Source organism: Pleurodeles waltl, chromosome 3_1 (assembly GCF_031143425.1).
Source record: "Pleurodeles waltl isolate 20211129_DDA chromosome 3_1, aPleWal1.hap1.20221129, whole genome shotgun sequence".
NCBI classification, from domain to species: Eukaryota; Metazoa; Chordata; class Amphibia; order Caudata; family Salamandridae; genus Pleurodeles; species Pleurodeles waltl.
In genome coordinates this window covers 1,114,695,804-1,114,711,735 of record NC_090440.1, presented here as the reverse complement: position 1 = coordinate 1,114,711,735, position 15,932 = coordinate 1,114,695,804, and the positions used below count along the sequence as shown (strand labels likewise).

The window sequence follows — 15,932 nt, the reverse complement described above, 5'->3', positions numbered from 1 at the left end:
TTTTGGTACACTGTCATAAATTTATGCATTGTTTGGTACATATTATTGCATATTTTGGCTCAATTTAGATGTTTCTTGTTCTAGATTCTTAGGGGTCATTCCAACCCTGGCGGTCAATGACCGCCGGGTTGGAGGACCGCGGGAGCACCGCCGACAGGCCGGCGGTGCTCCCAAGGGCATTTCGACCGCGGTCGGACCGGCAACACTGGCGGTCTCCCGCCAGTGTACCGCCGCCCTTTGGAATCCTCCAAGGCGGCGCAGCTAGCTGCGCCGCCGAGGGGATTCCGACCCCCCCTACCGCCATCCAGTTCCCGGCGGTCCGCCCGCCGGGAACCGGATGGCGGTAGGGGGGGTCGCGGGGCCCCCGTAAGAGGGCCCCTACAAGTATTTCACTATCTGCTTGGCAGACAGTGAAATACGCGACGGGTGCAACAGCACCCGTGGCACCTTCCCACTCCGCCGGCTCGATTACGAGCCGGCATCCTCGTGGGAAGGGAGTTTTTCCCTGGGCTGGCGGGCGGTCTTTTGGCCACCGCCCGCCAGCCCAGGGAAAAAACTTAGAATACCCTCCGCGGTCTTTCGACCGCGGAGCGGTATTTCGGAGGGGGGAACTCTGGCGGGCGGCCTCCGCCGCCCGTCAGGGTCAGAATGACCCCCTTAGTCTTGAAGAGGTAAGAAGATGGGTGTTTCTGGTACAGACAAAAGTCAGGAATCAACGTTATTCACAATTTTGCTTTTAAAAGAGGACTAGCTTTCTAGTACAGTGTTATTTATGGATTGTTAATGTTTCAGTTCTGGGTTGTTTAATTGTTGTGGATAAATGTTCTTTAAAGGTGCTGCAGGAATGTCAGTTAAAAGGTTTATGCATAATACTAGCCTCCATGTCTTTAATTAAATCCTGATTCTCTATTCATGCTAAACTAAGAATCGCCATACTTCTAGCAACCTAATGAGCTTTTAGCTAGAACAATATAATTATCCTCACAGGAGCTATGGCATTATTTTGTTTTCTGCTGGAACTGGATTTTGCATTGACGACATGGACTTAATTTCCTTTTGCTATCTGGGAACGACGAAACCCTCCAGGCGAAGCAACAGTTTTTGCATGTGCAAGTAGAGAACTTTTGTGTTGTACTCTGCAGTTTCTGCATTAGTGGGTTGCACCCTTGCAAAAGGCTCGTATTGCTTTGCTTTTAGGAGGCAATGGAGTTAATATGCTTTTTCATTTCCCTGTAGTTTTTTCGTCACCTGTGGCTGTCCCTATTATGACTTGTTTCCACGGAGAGATTTACAGGATGCAAGTGACACAGCGTCTTATTGACACTGCTATGCCTGGCTCTGAGTGGAATGGAGGTACATACGTGGGACTAGAATTCCCATAATGGTGGAAGAGTGGCATTTATGAAACAAAAACATCTTATGCCCCATCTAGAGAAGGTGGGAGATCTGGCTGCAGGGATTAGAGAGTCTTAACTACACCACTTGGTCAAATTTGAGTGGATTTGTGCTTTTCTATGAAGGATGTAAAGGTACAAAATTACCCAAGTACAAGCTGGGACACTGATTTCAATATTGCAGCAGGTATAGCGGCACCAATGCCCAGGAGTTTCAAGGGCCCTATGCACCTAAATATTGCTATATTTTGCCACTAAATTATGACTGGGGAGAAGGGGGCATTTACCTTGCTTGCCTGAGGACCCATGACACCCTTGCTATGCCACTGACTATAATAGTGTGTTAACACTGAATTTTACTAATCAATATTCATGTATTCCTAGTGTTGAATTTGCATAGAAAATTAATTTAACTTAGAGAGAAATAATGCATGCATTTGAAGTTGCGCCTACCTGTGTGGCTGCCAAAGTTCACGAAGTAAACTTATTAATAACTCATTAATGTAAGATACTGAGCTTTTGTTTGATTAAAGTAGTAATATGTCATGTTATGGGTTATGTATTATGTATTAGCTTTATTAACTAACTTAGCGAGGTCTTGGGTCTAGTTGCACGACCTCATGTCAAGCTGCATTCCTGAGGCGACTTATAAAATGGCTGCTTAGAGAATTAAATTGTGATTTTCCACTGCACTGACCAAGTGCGCATAGCTGAAATCCGTTCTCATGAGAACTGCTTGCTGGAAGATGCTGTACTAGCTAAAGATATATTGTTTAATGTAGTATGTGTAAGACTGACCTTCCCAGGAGAAGATAATGGATGCACTGACTGGAGTATAAGCTGCAACACTATTGATACCTGACAGGCCAAATGACGAGAACAGGAGAAAAGGAGCCAATCATTGACATGTGAACTGTGTATTTGTAAATGTTTAGATTCTGAGTTTTATTTTCATTGGAATAAAAGCAAACGTGATTATTTGACCAATAGGGATGTGGGAATTAGTTTTAGGAAATCTAACTTAGACAGGCTGCACCGAGAGAAGATACGCCATTAGCTTTATTCTTTCGAACTGTCTCGAGGGGCCATTCTCCCCATTCTTCTTGAGAATTTAGCTATTCTTTTCTAAACTGCTTGAAGAGACTTTGCTTTTCTGAACTCTAATTCTGAATCCTGATGTCTTCCTGACTGAACTGATGTCCTATTGACGAAGTCTTTCACAGCTTGTTGAGCCATACTGTGGCCAGGTATAAGATGATGTTACAGATTGCTATGCCTATTTGCTTTTGTTTCTAAGTACCAACCGCTACTTTTGATAGAGCCATAGTTAGATGTTTTTCCAAATTTGTGTGACTAAATTTTTTGCATAAGTCCGAATATGCTATTCTAATCCAATGTTAGTTAGGATTTTCACTGATGAGGTCAAGTACCTGTAATAAAAACTGATGTCTTCTCTCTGCTGAATCTAAATGTATGCTATTTCCTTTGCGCAGTTATTCTTGATATTGATTTGCACTGTAACCTTAGAATGTGTAGTGGCCCAAGCTTTGAATAGATTGTGATTCTTTCGAAGATTTGGGTGGCCAGTATTGTTTCTGTATGTTTATCATTTGATTTTGATACTACGTTACATGACATTAGCTTTGTTAATCAAGGGAAATAAACATTCTATCTTTTACATAAACGTGGTTATTCATGGCCGCGAGGTCATGGTGTGTGGAAATTACTGACTCCTATTTGATTATTGATGTCATTGATTGCTATTGCTATTGATTTGTATTGATACGGGGTTGCATGGTGGGAACTACTCGAAGCGCAATCAAAAGGTCCATCGGCCATAATGCGTCTCCTTGTAAGTTTGCTTAATAAGTTCCGACACGCTAACACGTGCACAAAATTGTCCTCACTTCCTTATCCCACTGCGCCTATTCATTTGCTCAATATTTTCTTTTTTTGCCAACCCTGATCTCCTTTCACACTGTTTATTTTGAATGTGAACATCTTGCTACACCATCTGTTCTCCCCATTGCTTAGTTTCAAAATAAAAGGGTAAAAAATAAGTGTAGCAGGCCAAAGTTTTTTCTTAACAGTTCTCTTACTGTCTGCAATGCTGAATTTCAAAGTTCCATAAAACCAATGGTGCCTATTCTTGATTCCTGCTCATACCTCTTTCTTCCACCACTCTGTACTTCATATCCCTTTATTTCACTCCTCTTCACTGTTATCGAACCTTTCTTTTCACCCCTTTTCTCCCTGTTATACCTTTCTCTCTTTGCTCCACGTCAAAGTCCGATGATGGAAAGTAAGACCAGTTTACTACAATGAGTGTCAGAAACGTAACAGTTGTAGTCAGAAGTGCAAATGAAGCACTGCTGCTCACACTGTAATCTGTCCACACCGACTCTAGAATTTTATTTTTTACCTATTTTCTCTGTTTTCTCTGTTTTATTTCAGTGTATTTTATTTATGTTTAATAATATACCAGTCAGGCAAACAAACACAGAAACATAGCTGAATATGGTGTTATCCTTACAAAGAAGCATGAATACACATATTGTAATCATATTCCTATTTATCATCCCAAGTATCTTAATTTTAAAAATAACAAACAAACTCCATTACATATTTAACCTCCCATTTAATATTTTATACACATTCTATCATCGTTCTAAAACCACACCCGACCATGATCGAAATCACTCAGCTGTTCCAATAGTGGAAGCAGCATGTGATAAATAAAGTGCTATGTGTTCTCGATAAACGTACAAATGCTTTTAAGTGCCTAAGTTGGTGCTCCTTCAGCGTCAAGGCGCAGCTACGCTAGACAGTATGGGAAAGTTATAACCTGAGAAATAGTGTTATATTTGTACTGAAAAGCACTGTTTAAAACTCGACTATACTTAGTGATCAGTAACGGCATCACGAGATAACCTTAATACTTTAAAGGGTATTGTAAAGCGCAAAATGAGTTACGGTGCCATAATTATTTCACTAGTTTTCACGATAGTCCTTCCTCAATTGATCTCTTTTTCTTGCCGAATCTCTCCTTAGATGTTCCAGCATATGCTCCAGAAGATGAAACACGTACAGTGGTCTTTTGGCCCTGTGTCATCCACTTTGTATGACCTTTCAGAAATAGATTCATGGGGTGAAGACCCCTCGGTGCTGGAGCTTGTTGTCTCTGCCAAGAAAAGAGAGGTAGGAATGGAGTCTCTTGCTCTCTCTGTGCATTAATGTTCATCAAGTTATCAGTAGACTTTTTGGTTGAACAATGTCCTAAATGTTTAAGCAGAGGCTTGCATGACAAGAGAGGCTGAGTGCATGGTTATGAAAAATTATAGTTTTTCTGGTGACGTTTTGAAAAAAGGGTCACATTGGAAAACGTCACGTCAGTCACGTCACGTCACGTCAGTTTGTTGATTTTGCAGAACTTCGACAGAGGCTGAAAATCCATGAATTCTCCTAACAAAATAGGATTTTGCCCATAATCTTTACAGCAAATGCTACTTTTGGACGAGATTTTCCTGCATTTTTGAAAAGTTCGCAACGTTTGTTAACTTCAAAAAGATTAGAAAGTTTCAAAAACGTATAACTTAGTTTGCAAAGAAAGGATTTACAACATCATACATGCTAAGTGTATACCAGTGATTAGAGTAAATTCCTTAGGGGTGGCCTATCGATTCCGACAGAAACTATTAAATCAGTAGTTTCTGCAGATCTCACTTTCACACAGAGATGTTGGTTGCTTGAAGGAACTGAAATGTCTGTGCAAACATTTGGGGTAAATGATGAATAAATGGGGGAAATAGACACAGAATTACGGATCCCCTGGGAACACCGTATTTATAAGGGGACCCTAATGGTCCAACGTGTAATTGCCTGGACTTTCCACTCACCCTAGTTAAAGATCCCCTCTGCGTCAGTAACTCCGAGGGTGGGGAAAATACGGACCACTTTTTGGGGAACTAGTAACGAGGTCGTTAATTTGCTCATCACTCAATCACTCTAAAACGTATCTACCTAAAAGGCTTTCTCTCGATGCAAACACTTAAACAGGTTCACCAGAAATCAGAACACTGGTACAATTGATGGTACTTGAAGGGGAACAAAATGAATGCAGAGGTGAACTGGACCGCAGAGAAATATGACAATAGGAGATCCCCACAGATGTTGACAGGAAATTACTGACTGGATGATACCTGTTTGGCACTGGATCTGCCAATGGCCTGATTTGAGTCTGGTGGAGCAAAATACCGCCTGGATTTCCGTTCTGCCTGATTCTGAGTAACACAATTTTTCTGTACCTAATTTACTGAGGTTTTGAAACACCGTACCCAGTTTTACTGGCAGTAATTCTGCCCAGGAAAACTGCATGAGGCTTTGACTTCAGCAAAAACCCAGACTATCTTTTTTCTGACAAGGGGAGCTCACATTGCTTCAGATGCCAAAACTTAGAGGCTTATTTACAATCCCCTTGCGCCGGTGTAGCATCCCTTTTCTGTGATGCCTGCACCTGTGCAAGCAGTCCCCTAAACTGTGCCACATTTACAAACTGGAACAATGGGACCTTTTTGCCAGTTTGTAAAGCCCTGCACCAATTATACTTGTGCCAGGTATAGAGTATGCAGGGTGGGTATTCCCACATCAAAAGCCAAGCAGAACTGGTTAAATTTAGTATATTTTAAAAAACAAAATGTGCAATAGTCTGCGCGAAGATTTTGTCATAGTCACAGGGACCAAGAGAAACATTGGTGGCACAGCCCTTAGGAAAACCAATTAGTTGCGCAAAAAGATTCAGTCTAAACCTAGTTAGACGTTGACAATGATACACATTAGTCACCCATGTCAAATATGGCTCAGTGGAAAATACAGTTTTGATCAGGCAATGAGCAAAGGCCGCAGGTTTCTGCAGTTCATTATCTTCCCTCACGGCAACAGTATAAGTTAAAAAGTTCTGCTTCACCCAGATATAATCAGCCTTGTTTATTCTATCAGGATATAAAAACAGGTTTGGATGACCCAAAATGGTGAATTTGGACATAATATGGCTCAACCAGGAGATCGCTCTAAAATGATCCAGATGAAGGCAATTCTGGAGCCAATTCTGTTCAATGTTGGCTCGTTCTTATGACATATTGAGATCCACAGTAACAATGGCATTAATTTACTTTTGGTGTCCGAAATATATTTGAGGCCCAACTCCTCATGGGTGACATAAGCAAAAGGTTCCTAGCCCCCCTAGTCTGTAACCCCAATTTCTTGGTGCCAGCCTTGCAATCACACTCTTTCCAGCATTGGAGAGAGGGTAAATGCCGAACCCTTAGATACCCTTTTGCAGGCAAATCCATCAAAACCTTTGACTAATGCTGAAAAGATTTTCACCTCCAAGAATTCACCAGACTAGAATACATCCAACTATGACACTGGGCTCTCTATCCTCCCAGTGCTCAGGGAATGACCCGCTCACTTACCTCCTTTGAAACTCTGGTCCACTCTTTTAATGAGACTCGTGGGCTCATATCCCGCACATACTTAGGCCCAGATTTACAAGAATCTGGCTCATCTGTACTGATGCACCAGATTTCTTGCAACCCCCCCCCCACCGCCACCTAATGACACCATGGGTGCACCGTATTAACAATACAGCACACCATGGCACGTGTTAAGCCAACAGCGTCAACATTTTTGATGCTACTGTGTCACTTTGCTGCACTAGCGTCAAAACATTTGGCACTAGTGCATGCAAAGTGCAAGGGGGGCAATTGATTTCAATGGCATCATTGTTTCAATGACTGCTTTGAGCAGGTGTTAAAAATGATGACAAAAATGGCACAATGAAATCTTGTAGATTTTTTTTTGCCATTTTTGCGGGCCTCCTAACTCCGGAACGCCCCCTTGCATACATTATGACTGGCGCAGGCATAATGTTGCATAAGAGGTTGCAAAGTGGCGCAATGTAAACATGGCGCCACAATTTTTGCCTCATTGAGCCACATTAACGTACAAAAAGATTGCACTAATGTGGTGCAAGAGGTGCTAGGGCCTTGTAAATCTGGCCCTAAGTTCTCCAACACTCTACCTGACCCCACACCCTTATCAAACACAGTGGCATGCATACACCAACAAGAATATCCCCCAAAACAATAGGAACAATTATGGAGTGACACTCCCTTGAGCTACAAAAGTATAACACAGAGTGAGACAGCGTACAAGGTAAGGACACACTGGTATCTCACATGAGCTTGCCTACAGTTGATTTTCCCTACTGCACCTCAGCGCCAGGAGATTTCATTCATATATGGTGGTCTTGCACACACATCACAATTGTTTGAAAAGAAACTCTCAGCTATATCAAGGGGACCTTGGGTTTTCCACTTCCTGAGGCCTATTCGACTCTGATCCTCAGCATCTGACCCCCATATATGAAAGCAATGGCACACTCAAAATGGTGCTTAATGAACAATATGTTAGGATCAGCCAAGCAGCTAATCATCTTGCACTGGAAATTCCCCTCCACCCCTCCGATAGCCCAATGGTACACTCACATCTGACAGGCTCTAGCTATGGAGCTCCTCACCCATAGGGTAACTGACACGGAAGGTAAATTCACACGTCTGTCAACCTCTCAAACTCTACTTCAAATGCATTGAGCACACATGCTTTAAGCCCCTAGGCTTGTAGCACTCCGATTTTTTGATTGAAATATATCTATGTTACACAACCTTGGAGAACATCCTTTCTCCCTGCCCCCTTTTTTTCCACCTGTGTCCTATGACCGCCCAGCCAAGACAAATGCACCATTGTTGTTTGATATTTATTTTTATTTGTTCTTTGTTGTTATGTTGGAAAATGTAGGAGTGCTCATGAGCCATTGCCGTCAATACTTATCTGCTTCATCTGTATGCTGAAAAAATGTTAATAAAAACTTTCTGAGGAAAAAAAAAAGGCTCCTAGCAAACCTGTTCTCCTCAAGCTGAATAGCGCTACAATCTTGAAACCCCCAAATGTCACTGCCATAATTTGTGGCAGATGCATTTGGCACTGTAAACATGAAGGAGGGTCCTTATTTGCTTTCTACCCTCCCTGGCACTAGAGTACAAGACTGGCCTCCTGGAGTGTGCCAACATGAGTCTTTTTGAGGCAAGCAGCGAACCCCATGTATTTCTATCATCTAACAAAATACCCAGATAATTAAAAGTGAAGGAAGTAGTTCCCAGGCATTAATGTGTCTGTTAAATTTGTAAAGAACACAATTTACCAAAGGCATCCTGCACTGGCTTTAAGACAAGAAGAAGAAGAAGAAAGACCTTCAATGGGAGACAGTTCCAAAGAGCCACCAGGTTAAAAGAAGAGATCCGTTCACCTGGACACAGGTTTTTAATTTTAGGTACATGAAGCAAGGAGGCCTGTGATGATCTAAAGGGATGGGCAGGAATACACAGACAAGCACTGATCAAATGTTGGGCCTACTGCAGCCATATACATGTCAAAGTATTTTTTTTAACTTACTGTGACATGTCTATGTCAGGAACACAAGTGTGTCAGACACGGATGGGGACACACTGGTAAACAACACATATCGCACACATACACATATGCCATTATGGTGGCAGTTGAATGCTAGCACCACAATAACATCACAATCGCTCTTGTCAACTATGTCCATGTATGCACATTGCAAGGGGACATGTAAGTGTAACGCTGTACTACACGTTGTTTATGTGTGTCAATACGTGTGTGTGTGACTGGACTGACTGGTGGAGGGAGATGGTTTATTCAGATTGTGTGCCACTTGCATGTGGGTCTGCTGTTGCTGTGTGTGTGTGTTGTGTTACTGTGTGTGGCATTCAAGTGAGTTTGGTGGTCATTGTTGTGATGTGTGTTGTTGTGATATTGTGTGTGTGTGTGTGTGTGTGTGTGTGTAGATGAGTGTGTAGTGGTGTTGATTGTTGTGGTTGTGTCATGTGTGGTTGTAGTATCGATCGTGTGAGTAGGTTGTGTCATGGATGGATGGATTTATCTAGGGACTAGATATATAAAAAGAGCATGGTACTGCCCTAGGAAGATGCTTCTGACCCTTAAGGAAAACCAAATTACTAGGGGACTAGTGTGCATTATCACATTTACACTCCTTTCCAATAAAGTAAAAAAAAAAAAAAAGATCCTATGCCATTAGCGCATCATAATTGCAGGCGAGTTAGCTTTCGAGCACCCCATTTTAGCCTTTCGGAAGTGTGAGAGTATTAAACACCATTTGGTATGAGCAAGTTTACCTCCTGGAACTGACACTCAGACATTGTTTGACAAATGGGGACTAACTCCTCTGAGTGGCCACAGAAAATGTGGCAATTGCAGTGTTTGTGAGTTTACCGTAGAGACCAAGGATTTTGTTTATAAAATTGTATTAAATAAGTTTTCTAATTTCAACACTGCCAATGTTATCTACCTGATTACTTGTCCTTGTGGCCTTGTCTATATGGGCCACACCACACAGAAAGTGAGAATACATGTTTGTCAACACAGGAGCCGTCTCCATTGTAAAGTTGACAACGCACCCCTAGTGGATCACGTTGGACAGTTCAACCATACTATAAATGACTGTGGTGGCAGGTGATCAAAGTGGTCAAAGTACCTGAATGAGGTAGAAACATCACCACAGTTCTGAATAAAGAAGAGTTTAAAACTGACAGTCTTCTCAGTGGACTGAACCAAGTAGAGGACTGGATGTCATTAATCTGAACTCCATTAGTGTGCTTCCAGCATGACACATTTCTGCAATATACGTTTATTCTTGGAACTTGTGTGTTTTACTGCTTCTCCTATTTTTTTGGAATGCTCTGATTCTGAGTTTTTTTACACCATAGGACGTTGTTTATTCAGGGATTCTATGGCTTACTACTGCTTTTTGTGATATGATATGGCAGTCCCTTTATATATGGCTATAGGAAAGTACTCTCTTTTTGGTATGTTACCCCCAGTTTCTGTCTGTCAGTTTGTTTGACTGTGTCACTGGGATCCTGCTAATCAGGACCCCAGTGCTTATGCTGTCTCTCCTCTAAATTCTGTCACTGCATACTGGTAACCCAGTATTCCACCCAAAATTGGCATACTGGTCACCCCTTATAAGTCCCTAGTATATGGTACTTAGGCTTCTAGGGCATTGGGGTTCCAGGGGATCCCTATGGGCTGCAGCATTTCTATTGCCACCCATAGGGAGCCCATGCAAAGGTTTCTACAGGACTGCCATTGCAGCCTGTGTCAAATGGTGCATGCACCCTTTCACTGCCATTTCCACTGCACCAGGGGCCAGATGTAAGAAACAGTTTGCACGTCGGAAACAGGGAATTTCGCTGTTTGCGATGTGCAAACTGCACTTTGCAATGCACAAAACCCCTTTTGCAATTCAGTAACCTAGTTACCGAATCGCAAAATGGGTTTGCGAGTCGCAATTAGGAAGGGGAGTCCCCTTCCTGATTGTGAGTCGCACGGCAATGCCAGATTGCTTTGTGACCGCAAACACGGTCGCAAAGCAATCGCAGTTTGCACCCATTTTAAATGGGTGGTAACTCATTCACAAAAGGGAAAGGGTCCCTATGGGACCCCTTCCCCTTTGTGAATGGAACTGCAAACATTTTTTCAGAGCAGGCTGTGGTCCTATGGACCACTGCCTGCTCTGAAAAAATGAAACCAAAACGTTTAATTTTTCGTTTTTGCAATGCATCTCGTTTTCCTTTAAGGAAAACGGGCTGCATTACAAAAAAAAAAAAAAAAAAACCTGCTTTATGAAAAAGCAGTCACAGACATGGCGGTCTGCTGTCCACAGCTGGCCACCATCCCTGTGAATGACACCACTCGCAAGGGGGTCGCAAATTGTGACCCACCTCATTAATATTAATGAGGTGGGCCTTTGCGACCCCCTTTTGAGTCGCAGATGATGTCAGGGACACCATCCTACATTCCAATTTGCGACTCGCAAATTACGAGTCGCTCTGACTCACAATTTGCAAGTCGCAAATTGGAATCTACGTACATCTGGCCCTATGTCACTTATAAGTCACCCATATACCAGGCCTTCCAACCCTGAAGGTTGGGTGCCAAGTACCTGTGTGTAACAGCAACCCTGCGCTAGCAGAGTTGGCCCCATGTCATCCAGGACCATTTTCCCGGACTTCGTAAGTGCGGAGACGCCATTTTACACGTGCACTGCACATACGGCACTACCTATGTACAGCTTCACATTGGTAACTCGGAATATGGCCATGTTTGTTATCAAACATGTTGTAAATATACTCCAAGGCTTTTGCAAGCATTGGTTGTATGATTCTGTGAACTCTGGGGGCTCCTTAGAGGACCCCCATACTGCCATTCCAGCCTTCTGAGGATTTCCATTCAGCCCCAGCAGCTGCCACCTCACAGACAGGTTTATGCCATCTGTTGCTCAAGCAGCACGAGCCCAGGAAGACAGAACAAAGCATTTCCTTTGGGAGAGGGGTACTACATCCTCTCCCTTTGGAAATAGGTGTTATAGGCATGGAGTGGTAGCCTCCCAGAGCCTCTGGAAATACTTTGAAAGGCACAGTTGGTGCAGTCCCTGCTCTGGCGCGAAACTGGACCACTCCACTGTCCATCACAACCCCAGGGTGGTACCCAGAGCTCCTCCAGAGTGTCCCTGGGTTTTGCCATCTTGGACTCCAAGGTGACAGGGCAGTCTGGGAGTATCTGAGTGGCCAGTGCCAGCAGGTGACGTCAGAGACCTCCCCTGATAGGTGCTTACATGTGTAGGTGACCAATCCCCCTTTCAGGTCTATTTAGGGTCTCTCTCTTGGGTGGTTTTTCAGATTCAGATTGCAAGACTCCAGCAGGAATCCTCTGCATCATTTACTTTACCTTCTTACTGAAGAAACTGCATCTGGACCCTCCAGGAACTCTACAACTGCAACAAAGAAGCAGAGACGACTTGTGCAACATTGTATCTTCAGCTCCGACCAGCAACTGTTTCCCGGTCATGCATCCTCAGAGGACAGCCAGTCTTCAGTCTGCACCAGAAGAGCAAAGGAATCTCCCTTAAAGTGAAGGAGTCACTTCCCTGCTTCAGCAGGCACCCCGCTGCACCGATGACTGGTGGCTTGGGTCTCCTCTCCTGAAGAGGTGCGTGGATCCAGCAACATGGGTGGTAGACTGAAGTGGTCCCGACGGGCCTGACGTCCAGCTGTCCAAATTTGGTGGAGGTAAGAGCTTAACTCCCTACGCAAGACAGTACCGTGTGTTTTGCAGTTTCCCAGGCTTGTTGGAATCCTTCCACAAAGTTCGTCATACACCGTGGAGCTCCGGCCCCCAGCACTCCTTTCTGCGACGCACAGCCTCCTGCGTGGTTCTCTGGAAGCGTGGGATCCCTTTGTGTAGTGCTGCGTGGGCCTCCTTTTGCACCTTCTTTGTCCCTGTGCTGTAGGACCCCTGTGAGCACTGCCTGGTCTTCTGAGGGCTCTCTGAGTTGCTGAGAGTCCCCACTGTCTCCCTCTCCTGGGTAGAGTCCACCAGGTCCCTCATGATCACGGGCAGCACTATTTTCCGCTAACCATGAGCTTTGTGTGTGCCAAGGCTTGTTGGTGGAATCCAGTGATGCGAACCAGACTGCAATCATCCATCCGGCATCGGACATCATCCGCACCAAACAGGAACCCACATCCATCTTCTTGGGTATACTACTGACTGTTCTTCTTCACCGGTGGTTCTTCTTTTGCACCTTCATCCGGCTTAGCAGGGGCTCCTGTTCTCCCTGGACCCTTCAGAGCTTCTTCGACTTGGTCCCCTTCTTCCACAGGTCTTCAGGTCCTGGAATCCATTGTTGGTGTCTTGAAGTCTCTTCTGGTTCTTGGAAAATCTTCTATCACTTGTTCTAGTGTGTTCTAGGAATGTTACTGTGGTTTACTCCTGCTTTCCTGGGCTCTGGGGTGGGTTCTATTACTTACCTTTGGTGTTTTCTAATACTCTAAGCGCCCCTCTACACACTACACTTGCCTAGGTGGGAAACCGACTTTCGCATTTCACTATTTTAGTATATGGTTTGTGTTCCCCCTAGGCCTATATAACTATTGTGATTTTCACTATTTGCACTGTTTTCTAACTGTTTTCACAGCTAATTCTGCATTCTTGTGTATATATGGTGAATATTACTTACCTCCTAAGGGAGTATAATCTCTAAGGTATTTCTGGCATTTGTGTCACCGAAATAAAGTACCTTTATTTTTGTAACACTGAGTATTTTCTTTCATGTGTGTGAGTGCTGTGTGACTACAGTGGTATTGCATGAGCTTTTCATGTCTCCTAGTTAGGCCTTGGTTGCTCATCCACACTACCCGTAGAGAGCCTTGCTTCAAGACACTGGCTACTTTTCACTAATAAGGGATAACTGCATCTGGTATAAGGTGTAAGTACCTTTGGTACCCACTACAAACCAGGCCAGCTTCCTACAACCACCAGTTGTTCTCCCCTGGTCTGCAATCACTGTTTTATGTACTAATTACCATAGTGATGAAGCCTTTCTTACAGGGTATGGTTGAGTGTATGCACTATTTATCAGTTACTGTTAGAAATGGGGTCTTTGGTTGACAGTCAGGTTAGCCCCTGTCCAAGCAAGGACCCTCACTCTAGTCAGGGCAAAGGAGAAACTCTCCTGTTTAACCCCTGCTGACCCTCTTGGTAGCTTGGCACAAGCAGGCAGGCTTAACTCAGAAGCAATGTATAACATATTTGTAACAACACACACAGTAATACAGTGAAATAACTACAAAATGGACACCCCACCAGTTTAGAAAAATAGGTAATATTTATCTAAATCAAAGAAGTCTAAAATGACAAAAATCCAACATACACAAGTCAAGACATGAATTTTCAAAATAATAAGACTCTTACTCCATAGAAAATAATGAAAACGTTGCTGTTATACAAAGTACCTGGTTTGCATCAAAAATGATGCCACACAGGCCAGCGTGCATTGAAAAAGTTAGTGATGCGTCGATTTCTCACTCACAAGTGAGACCGTTCGTTGTTTTTTTCTCCGGTCGGATAGGCACTGCATTGTTTTTCTCTCCTGCAAGAGAGCAATGCGTTGATTTCCAGATGGGTGCCTCGGATCCGCGCAGGCTTGCGTTGACTTTTGATGCCGATCGATGATGCGTGTGAAATCAAGCCGCATGGTGACCGAAAACAGCACCTCTTGGGGTTGCAGCATTAACAGCAGCTGCAAGTGGGTGTTTGTTTCCTCAGCTGTGATGTGTTGATCTCCCAGCCGCGATGCAGGTGGAGCGTAAATTTTTGCCTCGAAGCGGGTGGTTCTTTGTTTTTCAGCCGCTTTGCAGGTAGTGAGTCCAAAGTTCCCCGCTCAGTGTTCTGTGCATGGATTTCAGTCCTTGTTCTGCCAACTTTACCTCTCAAGGGCTTAGGGACTGGATAGGACACCAGTTGGCAGGGAAGGAGTCTCAGCAAAGAGTCCAGGTGCAGGCAGAGGAAGTCTTTGATGGTCCTGAGACTTCAAAACAGGAGGCAAGCTCAGTTCAAGCCCTTGGAGATTCTTCTCAAGCAGGAATGCGCAACAAAGTCCAGTTTTTGTCCCCTTTCACAGGCAGAGGCAGCAACTGCAGGATAGACCAACAAAGCACAGTCAGCAGCAGGGGCAGCACTTCTCATCAGCTTTTCAGCTTTTCTCCTTGGCAGAGGTTCCTCTTGATCCCAAAAGTAATCTAAAAGCCTGGGGTTTTGGGTCCACTACTTATACCCGTTTCTGCCTTTGAAGTAGACAAACTTAAAAGGAAAATCTCTGTTGTTCACAAGATCCTGCCTTGCCCAGGCCAGGCCCCAGACACACACCAGGGGTTGGAGACTGCATTGTTTGAGGGCAGACACAGCCCATTCAGGTATAAGTGACCACTCCTCCCTCCACTCTAACTCAGATGGCCCATCAATATATGCAGGCTTCTACCCAGCTCCCTTTGTCTCAACCTTCTAGAGGGGATTCACAAACAGCCTAACTGTCAGTCTGACCTAGACAGGGAATCCACAAACAGACAGAGTCACAGAATGGTTTAAGCAGGAAAATGCACACTTTCCAAAAGTGGCATTTTCACCCTAACAATTTAAAAACCAACTTTACCAAAATATGTATTTTTAAATTGTGAGTTCAGAGACACCAAACTCCAAATTTCTATCTGCTCCCAAGGGGAATCTACACTTAAATGTTATTTAAAGGCAGCCCCCATGTTAACCTATGAGGGAGATAGGCCTTGCAACAGTAAAAACCACATTTGGCCGAATTTCACTGTTAGGACATGTAAAACACATCAGTACATGTCCTACTTTTAATATACACTACACCCTGCCCATGAGGCTACCTAGGGCCTACCTTAGCGGTGCCTTACATGTATAAAAAGGGAAGGTTTGGGCCTGGCAATTGTGTGCACTTTCCAGGTTGAATTGGCAGTTTAAAACTGCCTACACAGACACTGTAGTGGCAGGTCTGAACAATGTTTACAGGGCTACTCA

The 15,932-nt window shown here is 43.9% G+C and overlaps 1 protein-coding gene across 1 annotated transcript in view; it reads left to right on the top strand.

Annotated features, from left to right (window-relative positions):
- LOC138283554 (transient receptor potential cation channel subfamily V member 5-like) overlaps window positions 1-15,932 on the top strand; it is a 479,342-nt gene that overhangs the window by 216,676 nt on the left and 246,734 nt on the right. The window contains exon 6 of the mRNA XM_069221494.1: window positions 4,446-4,592. Within this exon, the coding sequence (XP_069077595.1) occupies window positions 4,446-4,592 (147 nt within the window). The remainder of the gene's footprint in view (window positions 1-4,445; window positions 4,593-15,932) is intronic.